Source organism: Archocentrus centrarchus, chromosome 12 (genome assembly GCF_007364275.1).
Source record: "Archocentrus centrarchus isolate MPI-CPG fArcCen1 chromosome 12, fArcCen1, whole genome shotgun sequence".
NCBI lineage: Eukaryota > Metazoa > Chordata > Actinopteri > Cichliformes > Cichlidae > Archocentrus > Archocentrus centrarchus.
In genome coordinates this window covers 13,430,111-13,445,469 of record NC_044357.1, presented here as the reverse complement: position 1 = coordinate 13,445,469, position 15,359 = coordinate 13,430,111, and the positions used below count along the sequence as shown (strand labels likewise).

The window sequence follows — 15,359 nt, the reverse complement described above, 5'->3', positions numbered from 1 at the left end:
TTGATACTCAGTGTAGAAAGCTTTCCAGGAAACTTCTAATAGACTGTGCAGTAGCTCCCATATGGCTCAACAGTGCGAGTGAATATTTATAACACTTGATTGCTTTTTCTTTCTTATCAGTCCCAATGTTCCACCTGGAGATGTACACCACCTCCAAGCATCATTTTCCTGCAACACTTTCAGAACCTCCAAACTATTTGGAAAGTTGTTAAGCTTTCTTATGTAAAACTGAATTTCCACTGTAAAAATAGGCACTAAAAATATGTAAAACTACAGTTTGAATTTATTTGAATATATCTTCAGAGTAACCGCTGAATTGTGTCATTTTCCATTTTTTATCCTTGTATCCTTTTTTTTCTTTTCAGGATTCCATGATTAAAATCCAGATGACCAATGCAAAGCCAATGCACCTCATCCTCACAGCATCAAGCAGCGTTTATGCTTTACACGAACTGAATAGCAAGGTTCACCTATATGTAAGTAACATTTTTTTGTTTTTCTGTATCAACCACTGTGCTCACACCTAGGGTTTTACTAGGTTTACATACTGAGGACTTAAATGTGAAATAAGTTGCTAACTTTGGCTCATTCGTCACCCTGATTTCACATACTTTTCTCATATAAGTAGTGAGTTTTATCCCTAATGTATGACTTTCATATGTCTCCAGATGTACTTGTCTTCAACCAGCTGTTTTCACACACAGTCAAGCTGACACAGCTGTGCAGCTCTGTGAGTCTGTTTGGAGAGACAGTAAACCATGTTGATTTTGTAAGGATATTCCCCAATGGGCTCTCTGTAAGAGGCAGTTTGTGTTTTCGTTTTTTTCTTTTACTATCCACACTATAAAATCTGTAAGAGATGTTTTAGAATGGCGAGCAATGAGGAAGGCTGATGGAACTGGCTGTAAAATTAATGCTCCAATGAAACTGGAGATTCTGACTTTTATGCACTCTTTTTAGATTATATCTGTGAACTGAAGGCTTCCAAACTTTTATTCAATTGTGTGTTTAAGTAATAATGTTAGGACAAAGTGCTGCAGTGGTAATTAAAAAAAAGCAAACAAACCAGGATTTAAATAGGACTGAGATGACCAAATAAATGAGATTGCCTCTAACTGGGCTATTATTTCTAAATATGTTATTGATGAAGCTCTTCGTTTCAAAATGAAAAAAAAAGTTCCAGTATCTGTAGAGAAGGACCCTTATCCTCATGGAAAGTTGTAATAACTTTGATTAAATCAATATTAAAACCATTAGGCTTCTCCTCCTTTTAAAAACCATAAAAGCATTGTGGTTTTTAAAGTCAGTTTCCCGCTTTAGTTGTACAGTCCAGCACAAATGGCTTTAATGCTTTGTGTTCCCATGGAATGACGGATGTGTTTTTCATACCTTGGAGTAAGTTCATCATGGATGTTGAATTTAGATCTGAAATTTCCACTAGAGGAAAAATCACAGTGAACATTTTATCATCTTTAGTCCTTCCCACATATTCTGATTATCTAGTTTAAAACATTTGGATTGGACTGTTTGGCTATTTTGTCTTGAGAACAATTACAAATTTGATAGTTGACTGCCAAACTGTGGGCTTTCAAATGTGAAAAATAAAGTTAAAGTTCTCTGTTTGTCTTCTGCTCTTTGTATTTGTTGGTTTTAAGAAGCTGTGATACGCTTGAAAAACATTGACATGTTTAGAGGAATGTCACCAATTACTGATATGCTGACAGCAGTGTGATAGCACATCCTGTATCATGTCCTGTCGAGAGCCTAGACAACATTGCCTGTGACTGCAGGATGTTTTTGTGGGATGAGCTGTATCACTGGGGGATAATAGTGCTTTACTGCAGATTGCACTGGAAGAGAATCCGCATCTGTTCAGCATCTGAGAAAGTACGTCACCAGCTTGACAGCTTGGCTCAGTGTCACAGCGCTTGTTGACCTCCCATAGCTGACCTGAATACACGTGGTGACAGCAGCGTTTTTATCTAGTAAGCCTTGTGACATTTTTTTTAATGGATGTTTCGTGACAGCTTGTTAGTTGAAAAAGCCCCCACCCCCCCAGATTTCATACGTTACGCAATAAACATAACATAATTATCACACTTTGAAATACTTAAATAAATCAATAACATTTTATGGAGGAATAATTAGCTTCTAACATGGCGCTATACAGTAATACCAGGAGTAACTGACAGGTAGTAGAAGAAGAAATTCCTGTTATCCTCAGTGAGCAGAAAGTCTCATTTATCTCAAAAGAAAGGTTCCTTGATCATTACTGGAAGCATTCGCAATAACAAACTGATATTACAAATACTAATGCGAGTTCAATTCCGTTGTAGTCATTAAAATGATTGCCATTGTTATTTCCTTTTTTCTTCCTATCCTGCCTTTGAGGCCTTTCCATGTCTGTCGTGACTAACTTTCCTTCTTTTATTTCTGTTGTTTCCTTCACACTATTTTTGATCTTGCATCAATCAAATATTTATGTAGAAAGACTGACGACTCCCTCGGGCTTACTCGGCTTTCACCATTTTTTTTCTCCCCTTCCTTGTGACGCAAAGGCTTACCCACAAATAGCCACACATAGTGGCCGGGTTAGGAGGAGGGGGATTTTTTTATTTAATCTTTTCCGGATGTTTTACAACATTTCAAAGATCTTTTTTTTTTTTTTTCCATGTTCATATTATTTTGGTCAAATGCAACAGGATGTCAAGCATCTTTTGAATGTGTTCACCTCTAGTCGAAGCACCCACCTGCATGGTAGTTGAAGAAAAGCACTGATGAGACAAAAAAAGGTATAATAGATTTAATTTTGGAGGGTTCATTTAAAAGTTCAGATACAGCTAACTTAAATATATAAAAAAGGAAAAAAAAAAGCTGTAAAATTAAATGAAATAAAGTGAAGTGACCTTTAATATGCAGATCAGTTTTTTTTTTTTAAATTCACTTGAAATTAAAGATTTCTCAGAAAAAGTTTTGGCCAGTGACGTCGTAATTAAGTGTTCTTCATTCATGTGTGTTACTGAATGCAACTGTTTGCCGTATGAAGAGGTGCAGTACTTGGACCATTTATTTTCTTCTTTGGCTTTTGAGGCATTCAAGTGCACAAGAACAAATCAGCCTTGATAAAAATCCATTCAAGGATGAGCCCAAAATAAAACTGAAGCACATGGTTTCTTTTTTAAATTGTTAAATATTGAGCACATTTTTACATACGAAGATTTCAAAAGCCTGCTCTAGAAAATCTGCACTCTCTATTCCTAAAGCCTTCCCCTGCTTTCTTATTCATGCAAAGCATAATGTAAATGCCATTATTTCCCATTGGCCCAGACAAGGAAACAGCAGTGTCTAGTCGTTGGGATGGATGTATGTATTTATACCTTGTATGGAGCCAGATTCCAGCCGACCGTGGTGACGCACAAAGCTAAAAAAGGTCCCATTTCCTGGCCCCACACAGGAAGCAAAGGAAAGACCTTGGCTCCAACAGGGTTGTGCAACTGGGTTCGTGGACACTTAACCATAATAAACATTTCTTTTTAACAGGACCCTGCTAAGAGAATAGGGGGAGAGTTGGGTGGAGGGTAAGAAAAAGTGGAATGAAAGTGATGGCCAAACATGTTTGGTCTAACAAAATCTGAACAGACACAAGGTGAATGAGCCAACTCATTCAGTTCTGTGTTATTATAGCAGACATGCCTTTTAGGATCTGATTCTGACGCTGTGCTTTCTAAAAATTGCAAGTAATGCATTTGTTTTGGCCTCTCCTCTACAGAGAAGCAATGGCTCCAAAATTCAGTTAATTGACAGCATCGTACAGAACCCGGAGAGCAATGTCCATTACGTCGAAGGTTTACCCACTGAGAAGGAGGAGCTGGTAAAGTGGGCAACACAGAAGTTTGAGGGTGTGACTTCATTCACTACTCTTCATAATTTGATAAATATCACATCAACAGGAATGCAAGGTGAGACATTTTTGAATAATGGGGATTTTGATTTCATTTTTTCACTATCATCTCTTAACCCAGCTTTCACTAATATAATTGCAAGGTCTGCTAACTTGCTATACATACACTATATAATGAAGATATCTAGGAGACAGTGTTTATATCTATCTATACACACACACACACACACACACACACACACACACACACACACACACACACACACACACACACACACACACACACACACACACACACACACACACACACACACAGGTATCTAATATATTTCTTATCTGCTTAATACTGTTTCAGATGAACCTTGAAACTGTGTTTTTTGGTTTTTGTTCTTTTAAAATCTACGATATGCTATCTGCATCTGTGTTTGGTCTAAAACAGCATGTTTGGTGCTGAAGAGAACAAAGTAATTACAGTCAGCACATCATGCAGCTCCAGCTTACATAACTCAGGAGAGCGTCTGCATTATAGTAATCAAGGCTGGATGCGGTGCTGTTTCTGCCACTCTATAGAGAGTATTCATCACTAACCTTCTTTTATCTGAAGTATGCATAAAAACACTTTCTGATGAAATAACTGAAAAGGCAATATATATAGCGACGATGTGCACAGTGCACTGAAAAGCTCAGAAATGTTTTGAGTTGAACATTTTCAGTTTTATAGACAAGATTTCTATTACTGAATGTCTTCAGTGCACTGATTTCCAGTGGGTTTTCATGTGCATTTGTAGGTGGACAAGTCAGAGAAATGAAAAGCTAAATAAGCAGCTGCAATTGATTTTTTTAAGCACAACATGGTAAAATCTTAAGTAGGCAGAGGAAATCTTGAGCTCGGCTAAAGTGTCGAGGACTAATCAACATATTTTCAGTAATTACAAGATGTCACTGCATATGGCAGAACATTTGGAAAGAGACGCAATGGACAAATGACCATTGATGCTGAAGATGGAGGTACAAAGAAACACAGATTTAAAGTGAACATTCACGGCTGAGTAAAAGCTGGACATTAAGAATATTATGGGATGTTATTGCCATCAGCGGTAGCAGCAGGATGCTCAGTGCAAGCACAATTATTTCCTAGCAAAGCCTCCTCAAGGCAGTCTGAGCCAACGCAGAGCTCTTAGATGGATTTAAAAAGAAGTGAACAGTGGTGGAGCTGAAATAGCGACAGCTGCTTGTACTCCATTTCTATTATAATTTTCAGTATTTTAGAAGGAATTATGTTTTAATCTCTCTTCATGATTCCCTGTCCTTCTCCATGGTTTCCAAAATACTGTGTGTTACAGTATGAGGCAGATCAGCTTCCCTTTTAGGCAGTGCTTTCCCTCACTGCAAATGTCTTATTTATTGTAAGGAAAAGGCTGTTGTCAGGGTGTTCAGTTTTAGCTAATGTTGTAACTGACTCATGGTCCACAAGGGCATTATAATTAGTCAAGCTGTGGAACATTTTACATTTCTGTTTTGTTGTATCGTTCGGCCTTCCCTGTATTGGGGTGTTAGGTTCATTTGCGTAGGCCTTGTCGTAGGTGTTTGAAAAGTCTGTGCAATGACACACAACAATATGTTGCTCAGCTGGAGGCTTGCAGAGCAGCTGAGTAGAAAATGTGTGCATGTCCTTCGGGTTTCATCAATGTCAAATTTTGAAATGTGATTTCAAATTCGTGTCATGCTATTGCTTTTGCAGAAGACAAGTGTAAAGCAATGATAATGAAGCCACTTTTGAATTATAGTTATCCAGCTACAAGCCAGACAGGATTTTAAGTAATTAGAAGAAGATTGGATAGACTGCTCCTCTATTGCAAGTGGAGCAATGGCAGCCGGCTTGAATGTCCTATAGCATGAGCCACTTCTCCCCATGTGTGTGTCCAAACACACATATATTCTTGGCACAGATTGCCTATTAGTGTGATGATGCTGTGACTGGTGTTGTGGGAAACTAAGATCAACCCACATTTTGGCACTTTTGGGGCCCTGTAGTAAGCTGCACCTTTGAACCAAAAGGTATTAATGTTTCTCCCACAGCAGATTAGTAAAGTGTCAGAGATTACACTGACACTTCACTGTTTCATAAATATATACATCTAATTTTTGGAGCTCTTGTCTTCTGTATTACATAATGTAATACATGTGCAAGAAAAAATGATGAATGATGGAAAATAATTGCTTTATGGTTTTACAGGAACCAAGCCCGGCTCTCCAAACTGTACACTTGAAATTGAAGATCCGTTGGAGAAGCATTTCATGAGGATTGAAACAGATCCACTCAAATTTTGCTTCCCACAGCAACAGACCTCCAGCGATAAAACAGAGCTTCATATCTTAAACATCCCAGAGAATTCCAGTATTCGGTAAACCTTGATATGCAAGACATACATTTTTTTTTCCCCCCTTTTTATTTGTTTGCTTGTTCCTTTTTTGCTTTTTTTGTTGTTGCTATATTTACCTGCAAAATTTCTCTTGTAATATTCTTCATATTTCAGCAATGTATCACTGCGCGTCAATGCAGAGAAGCAAAACCGCGTGTTCCTGAGGGGCCCTCAGGGCACCAAATGGAGCTTCATCAGTTTAAAACACACCACGTTTGCTGTAAGCATGCATAATAGATTTTACTACTCCAAGAAGTATATAGAATGGACTAGGTGTGAGATACTGTTTATAAAGATGAAAAAGACTTTGACTTTAATCAGATTGCTGTTACAATATAATGCATCTTATGTGATAACACATTTAAGGTATTTTTGTACACATAAAAGGATGTCTCATGTTTGCGAAGTTGTGCTTGTTAACTGATTGTTACTGATTTATTTTAACTTGTCTCCTTTTTCTTCAGTCCAACAATGAAATAGTGCTTTTAGACACATTCGTGTACACAGTGCCACCCGTGTTCACACTGACCAGTGATAACGCAGTGGATGTGCAAAGGAAGGCTTTGGAGTATTTTAATGTCACAACTTTCACCAGCTATACTGAATTGACATTAGAACCAAAAGAGTTAAGGATTTCACTGGTCCGTCAGAAAAAAGAGACCCCATCAGGTAAGACAATAAGATGAAAGCACATTTCATTGTTGATGTTGGATGTTTTACCACAAATGGAGTAGACTGAGTTTTGCAAAATACAGTAACCCCAAAATAATGCATATTACCAAAGCTAAAAGCTACAAAGTATCCAAAGGATAATGGGAGCTATAGTAAATTGGATATTATTATTCTTGCAATTAACATATACATTTTATAACTATACTGCAGTTCAAATGCTCATTTAAGTTCTCAGTAACAGAGCTATCCTTGTTCATTAACAGGGATGCAGTTATTAAATGCAAATGTTCTTTGTTGGCCTTTTTTAATTTCACTGATTTATCACTCAGTTCCAGCAACTGTTCCAGCACCAGGCAATCTCGTTACGACAAATTCCCCCGGTGGCATCCCCATGGTGATAAGGCTATACACCTCTGCAGACTATCGGTCACCCTTAGACCCTAACGCCAAAGTCCAGACTGACAAGCGAATTTATGCAGAGGTGAGACTCTTTACCTTTTGGTTTGAACTTATCCACTGCTTAAATTAATGATGGGTAATATGGTGTTTAAATGCTGCTTACAGTTTTTCATATTTGTGGCCGTTTTTTTAAATTGTGTATCGGGGTGAAGCCCATCACAGCTACATTAGTTTTTAGTTCAATGTGGGTCAGCAAATTGAAATAAATATCTATCTATCTATCTATCTATCTATCTATCTATCTATCTATCTATCTATCTATCTATCTATCTATCTATCTATCTATCTATCTATCTGTCTATCTGTCTATCTATCTATCTATCTATCTATCTATCTATCTATCTATCTATCTATCTATATATATATATATATATATATTTTTTTTTTTTATATATATGTTTTTCCTAGCAATTTTGCCATTAATCTGTCTAAAAATTGCTATTCCACAACAGCAGCTAAAAGGCTTATTGTTCACATATCATATTGGTCAGTCTGTCCCAAACACTAGCATCCTTTACAGTTTTCTTTTTCTTTTTGTTTTCATTTGTCATAGCTGACCTGATGCCCATTTAACCTGTAGTATTAAATCTCTTTAAATTAATTTTACTTCTCTTCTATTCTCTGCAGATTTCTGCGCAAACTATAGGAGGTCTAGTCGTGACTATGAAGGTGAACAGCTGCGTTTTGCAATCAAGAGGCTCGTACCCTCTGAAGAAAAAACTGCCCTTCATTTCAGTGGACTGCCCCTTAAATTCTTGTCCTAACAGGGCTCGATTCAGTTTCTCCTTAGAACAGTTTCAGGAGCTTACATCCACCACATGGGACATTGAATGTGATGTGGACTTTTGTTACACTGTGGTAAGAATTTAACAAGCAATTTTAATATTTCACATGAACACAGCATGTCAGCTTATTCAGTTTCATTTTACAGTCGTAATATGTTTAGCTCAGTCGCTGTGCATTTAGAAACTCTGTCGGTACCATCCTTTTGGTAGAAGGGTTTGACTGGACATGCTATCAAAGTTTAAATGCTGTTTATGACACATTTATGGCACTATGAACTTTTGGGTGAGCTGTGTTTTCACGTCTTCCCTAGGACTGTACATATGGAGGAAGTGCCAAGGGGAATTTGGAGTTTACCCAACCATGCCCACAACCCCCAAGTGAGTTCAGTTTAAACTCCAAAATGTGGATGAGTTAATTTTTTTTATTTCTTTAAAATAATAATAAAAAAATGGTTACAAAAAAGTCCCAATGGTGGCCTTGAGTTTGAAATTAATTTTTGACAGATGAATGTTTTATATTTAATTCTCTAAGAATATGCTCTCCAAACTCTCAGTAGGAACACCAAAACTTTTTAAATTACCTTTCATGCCTTCAGGACTTAATTGCTAGTCTGGTGCTTGGTCAGAGTGTTGTTGCTTGCTGCAATAATTTTCATTCCTATTATTGCTTTCAGTGCAAAACAAATGCTGCACAGGCTGTTGTCATAATAGTGGATATGCAGTGAGGACCATAAGGGGTTGTGGGGCAGGCCCTCGTCCTTTAGGAAGGTCTGCAGGCTGACCTTGTGGCCACAATCAAAAATAATGGCCCTCGGGGGAGGGGGGTGCAGTCCTTTGTGTTTCCAAGGGGTTCGACTCCGCTGCTGTCCAAACATAGGCACTGAGCTTTGTGCTATTGTCAGACCAATCAACACAGTTGACTCAAACGAGAAAAGATGTCTTTCTTGAAAGAAAGAATAGTCTCCACACATTATGATTAATTTCTAGGAAATTTCAGATGAATCAATTTCGACACAAAAAAGACATGAGGAAGCAGAGGCTGATTAAATGGAAGAACGCATGAAGTTTCTTTGTAAAACTTGTAATGGGTTTGTTTATGCCTTAAGCTTCCTTTATGCTCCCTGTCCTTTTAGAGGAGAAAGATAAAGGTTTTTATATCAGTATTGCAGGGGAAGCTGACTAAACTACTCATCCATGCTTTCCTGTGTCCTGGTTGTCCTCCTCTTTGATTCTCTTTTTGTATTTCTTCAACTTGAATAGTTAAAAAATGTGTCCTTTTCTGAGAGCAGGCTTTACTGAAAGACAATGAGGGATCTAGCTTTAAAGTAGCACACTTATTTGGTAGGTCTGTTCACTTCATTAGCCAGTGTCAGACATACAAGGGTTATCGTATAGCCGCAGCACTAGCAGACTGCAGTCTGTTGCAAGCCTTCACTGGGCAGGACTGACTACTCCATTCAGCAATCCTTCCTGTTTGGTAGTTTTCATACAGAGGGCTACAGGGAGTCTGAGCACAGGCATGCTGTCTCTCTCCTCCTCTCCACCTGCACTGAAGCTTCTGCTTCCTGCTCTTGTTTATTCAGCTTTGCTGTCAAAGCCTCACTTATACAAACTAGCACAGCAATTGATTGTAGAAAGAAAAAAAACGTCTCCAGAGAAAACATACTTAGGTTGCTGTGATGTTTCTCACTCATTTAGGGTCAAGGAATGTACCTTGCTGTAAAATCAACAAGCTGGGCTGGCTGTCTGGAATGCACTCTGTCCAAATGGCCACAAGGTGTCACTGTGTCAGTGCTCTGGTTCATGTTTATTTTAGATGATAAATATATATATATATATATATTATTTTCAAATTTCGGCAGTTAATAGTTTTTGCTACGGTCTGTATTTGCTTTCACACAATAAATAAATCTCTATGGAGCCATGTGATTTATATCAGGCTTTCAGAAGATCTGTATATTTCTGCCCTAATTTATAGTTAAATGTGTTTTGCACTTAGGGAGACACAGCTTAGCTTCATACACATCTTTTTCAAATGACCACATTGTGTTAGGTAGCATTGGCTTTTTGCAAAACAAACCCATGTTTTCCGGTTTTTGTGTCCCAGTGTTTTGTCTTTTGTGCATTAGTACCTAGCTTAGCATGTTTAACCCAGAGGCAGAAGGCAGCAGAGGTAGGTGAGAAACTCATGGAAAGGTGATGATTAGTTTCCTCCAACTGTTCTGGATACTTGTGGGAGAATCTCTACAGGCAACAGAATAGAAGAAGAAGAGAAGGCCAGTATTTGCACAGTGGTTTGCTTGATAGATAACACATAACATACTGCCTCTGCTCTTGTGGAGACTTCTCACAGCTTACATGGTTTGGGACAAGGTTGTTTATTTGCAACCTTGCAAAGCCACACTACATTTCCAGATATTGATTTTGGTGCAAATTCTCTAAACAATTTGACAGTTAATTCAGGCCAGTCAGATGTATACTGAACAAATCAAACTGTAGATCTTAGCACTAACTTTTTAAACTTAAAACCTTGTTTCTCAAATTTAAAAGGATTTAAAAATTTAATTTGATTTAATTTTTTCTTCTTCAAATCAGAGGTATATTTACTGAGAGTTTACTGTGACGAGTGAGTGAAGGGGAGAACTGTCAATGATCTAATGTGCAGCTTTTTTGGAAATTATGTCTTTCTCAAGGTTATACATTCCTGACATTGCCAGACCATAAAAACTAAAGGAAAACTTGCCAGGCTAGGACATTATGCACATTCTGGTTCATAAATTTTTGCAAAATAATACATTTTTTGTAACTTTGCCTCTGTACACTACCACAGTGGATTTTAAATCAAACCATCCACACCTGAGATGTTTTGCTCGGCTTTACTGCGGCCACCTTCAGTTGCTGCTTATTTGTGGGTCTCTCTGCCTTCAGTTTTGTATTTCATAACTGAAAAACATGCTCTGTTGGATTGAGATCTGGTGAGTGACATGGCCATTGAAGAATATCTCATTTCATTGCCTCCTCTTGGGTATGCTTTAGGTCATTATCCATTTACACTGTGAAGTGCTGTCTGATTGGTTTTGGAGCATTTGAGTGAATCTGAGTATTACCCGGTACACTTCAAAATTCATACTCTCAGCAGTCAAATCATCAATAAACACTAGTGATCCAATTCCACTGGCAGCCATACATGCTATATAACATGGCCTCTACAGTTTTTGGCAGATGATGTGCTATGTTTCAGATCATGAACCGTTTCTCCCCATTTCCATCATTTTTTCTTCCCATCATTCTCATACAATCATTCTCTGCATGTTCTTTTAGATGTTTTCTGTCAAAGTGTGATCTGGTCCTCTGGTGGAACCAGTGCTTTGCACCTTGTTGTAAACCCCCTGTATTTCCACTTATGAAGGTGTCTCACGATTGTGGACATTGTTAATGATATACCTACCTACCTCTCCGAGAGTGATCTAAATGTTGTGAAGGAGGTTTTCTTCACCAACAAGAGTTCTGCAATGATCCAGTTCAGCTGTCTCCTGTAGCCTTTTAGGTGTTTTGCTGTTGCTGAGCTGGCCACTGTATACCTTCTTTTTAAGACTGTAGCAGACTGTTAACCACTCCTAAGATTTTTGTTCTCTGGCCTGTTTGCCAGTCAGTTGTCCAGCTACTTTTGAACTGCAGAAAATGGGTGAGTATGTAAAGTAATTGGCTTTAAGTCCTAAACAGTTAATGCAGTTCTTTGGTTAAACCCCTTGAAATTAAGCTGGAAGTCTGCACATTTTAGTTTATTTTATTAATTTCTTTTTATTTAAAATCCACTGTGGTGTACAGAAAAATTGTGTCATTTTCCAAATATGTTGGACCTGCTTGTGCCCCAGTATTTGTTCAGAGCAGCTTTGAGAAAAAGTTTTTTTTTTTTTTTTTACATAACTTCAGTTCAGTGTTGTCTAATATATTTTGTTAGTCAAAAAAATCCATTCTTCAGGGGAAGCTGGTACATAGCATGCTCAGAAAACTTTAGAAATTGCAAACTTGATTGTTAATCAAAATGTATATGGCTACACTGGAACAGAGCAAATGCCACAGCACAAAATAAATTTACTTTGTAAAGAATTCTGACTGACCAAAAGCACTGACTGCAGTTTTAAGAGATTGTAAATAGTACTCTATCTATACCTTATTGATTTCTAGAAGGTGTTTTACTAGGTGCATAACCCCTTAATATATACTGCCAACTTCAGGAGTGGGTGGAAAGAATTATTATGATGATCATTAAGTCCTCTTGCCTGCATTAGAGTTCCATACACCTGTTAATATATTCCTTTATGTAGAGGTATGAATTATCAGCAGACCATCTAAAGGGCGTCCACTGTATTGCCTGAATGAGACCAAAGTGAACCATCTAATAACACATGGAAGAAATGCTGTTGCTTATAAAAAAAATAAACAAAAACAAAAGAAAACATTGAACAGTGACTTTATATGATGACCAATATGTATATTTAAGTTTTATTTTAAAGAGTATATTAGTATTTTAGTTAGTCTAACAGGTATGACACATGGATCTGTGCTGAGCCCAGTCAACTCATGTAAAGATCTGAGACTCTTAAATGTTATGTCTGTCAGATTATGGGCTTGAAATTGGGTGGTTTCATAGAGATGTAAATTATAACGGTGTACACTGCAGAGCTAACTAAACTCAAACCAGTTTTTTCTATTACAGAGGATATGGAATTATAACTTCTAAGCATCAGACATAAATCAGACATAAATATAAGAACTGTAAGAACAGCAGCTCACGGGAACATTTTTAAATAGAGATACTCTCTAAGGGCACTCCTGGGTAAGTTGGGGGTGAATTTTTTTTAATTGAAATTCCAAAGCAGATTACATTGTAGTAATCGTGATGCACAGTGCAGATTTGGGACAAGCCTAAGTTAATTGAATATTTAAAAGGGTGGATGCAGTGTTTATCTACAAGTCAAAAATCTCTGTGTGCACAGATATGTTTGGTTACATAGAAAATAAATGCATTATACTGGAAGTATACTGGTATTCCTCAAGAGCAATGACTCGCTAAATTATTTTTTTTGGTAAGCGTGAATAGATGAAATCTGTGTTTATCTTTTTCTTTATTCTTCTAGTGCTTATTATATAATGAACCTTTTGTATGGCTGATTTTATTTCGTATAGAAGAAGTTCTTTCTGTGTACGACTGTATACTATAGGCTCATGACTCACAAACCTTAACTGAAACAATCTGTTAACAAAAGCTTTAGAATGTTTTCAGTGGTTCTTTGGAGAAATAACACTGAAGCTGTATTACAACATGAAAGTTCCAAGAAGATTTCAAGACTCCAAAGATTTGTTTTAAAATTGTGTTGAACTGAATTGGAACATGGTTGTAGTTACTGTTTTTTTTTTTTGAAAATTTAAGCTTGCATACATTATTTGTGCATGTCTGCTTTTCAGCCTCAACATGCTTTAATTTTGGCCTGTCTGGAGTTCTGGGCATTGCCTTTGGAGGGTTCCTGATTGGGGTATTACTTATTGGAGCGCTGTGGTTTATCAAAATCAAAACAGGTAAATTCATGGGTGAGGACAGAATGTTTGGGCTCCAGAATAGATCTGAATCCATGTTTGTCTGGATTTGAAATTGTCCAATTCTCCTTAATTTAGGGTATCCAACTGGACTGGAGATGAATTCAACTGTAGTCAATATTCCTGGTAAGGATTATTACTTTTTAATCAGTCTTTTTCTTTTCATCAGGTTCTTATTGCCTTGTACTTTCTTTCTTTAGGATGTCCTTGCTCAGGAGCAAAGCGACAACCTGTTTCTACCAACCCATCCCCGTCTGAGAACAGCAGCGCCAATGCTAGCATTGGAAGCACCCAGAGCACACCGACCAGCAGCATGGCTTGAGAATATGGTATTTTCACCCAGCGGGGCCACCATCCTCCTTCAGTCACCTATATGGGTTTTGCGCTTTTTTTTTTTTTTTAATTAATTAATGCTCGAAAAGCATTCCATTCCCATTTCCTGTAAATTCTCCTTTAAAAAGTGCAACCCATGTCTTTGGCATACCACATCTGAAATGGATGTGATCTGGGAGCTTGTAATTGTTGATGGGGAGGGCTGAGTGATGGTTAACCAAAGTCTAATCATTGGCTTCTGATGTTCACCTTTGCTACCTCTCTGTAAAGTCAAACTCTTAGACAGGAAGTTAAAGAGGGCAAAAGAAAAAAAAAAAAATTGGATTGCAGCAACAGGAAAAACAAACCATATCCCCACAAGAGCTAACAGGAAATTCACTGCATTCCTTCCAATGAATTGTGCTTGTGTGCTGGCAGCACAATAATAGTCAGACAGGAGACAAACCAATCAAAAGAAATTCTTTGAAAAACAGATGAAAAGCTGTTTTGCATTCACATCTAAGCTACAAAAATATGAGGGGCTGTTTTGCGCGGTCAGTCTGGTCGGTAGCATTTTGCGGACTGAAAAGATCAATGTGTTGGGATCTCAAATAAGTCAACAAAATGCTCATTTCAGTGGCTATTTTTCAGAGTTAAAGTTTGAAGTTAATGGTTAACAGCTACCTCTTATTATTTAGTCTACAGCTAAGTTTAAACTTAGCTCTAGATTTCTCTGGTGAATTATTCTCTCTCTCTCTCTCTCTCTTTTTTTAATTCTGTCACTTTAAGGGAATCTTAAAATGACCATGTGGGTCATATGTAGCTCATGAAACAAAAGTTATGGTGCCATTTTTGTGTTATCCAATAGGTGAATCAAAGCTGCTTTACCACTGTGTTTTAGAAGATATATTTACTAATTACTTAAGTACAATCTAAACTATCATTTATGGCACGGAGGTTGCAGTTAATACAGAATCATTAAGACTTCAGTACCGTTTGTAGTCCAAAGCACCATGCGCAGAGGTGTATGGCTGTATTCAGAACTGAATGAGTTTGCCCATAACCAGGAGTTAGTTCTAAAATTCTACAATATCCATTCTTATGAGGGTCATCAATCACTACGTCTATCACCAAAGCGTGACAGTTTGCTTTACACCTTTCTCAAATTGCATTTTAGTGTTTTCAGGGTTGTGTAATCATCACTCAGTA

At 37.5% G+C, this 15,359-nt stretch overlaps 1 protein-coding gene across 1 annotated transcript in view; it reads left to right on the top strand.

The window, feature by feature from the left end:
• The window catches only part of eng (endoglin), a 38,857-nt gene extending 24,228 nt beyond the window's left edge, over positions 1-14,629 (top strand). Inside the window, exons 4-14 of the mRNA XM_030743344.1 lie at positions 366-476; positions 3,770-3,959; positions 6,138-6,306; positions 6,439-6,544; positions 6,789-6,993; positions 7,326-7,477; positions 8,083-8,313; positions 8,552-8,618; positions 13,710-13,820; positions 13,917-13,964; positions 14,039-14,629. Of these exons, the coding sequence (XP_030599204.1) occupies positions 366-476; positions 3,770-3,959; positions 6,138-6,306; positions 6,439-6,544; positions 6,789-6,993; positions 7,326-7,477; positions 8,083-8,313; positions 8,552-8,618; positions 13,710-13,820; positions 13,917-13,964; positions 14,039-14,160 (1,512 nt within the window). The 3' untranslated portion in view covers positions 14,161-14,629. The remainder of the gene's footprint in view (positions 1-365; positions 477-3,769; positions 3,960-6,137; positions 6,307-6,438; positions 6,545-6,788; positions 6,994-7,325; positions 7,478-8,082; positions 8,314-8,551; positions 8,619-13,709; positions 13,821-13,916; positions 13,965-14,038) is intronic.
• The last annotated feature ends 730 nt before the right edge of the window (positions 14,630-15,359 follow it).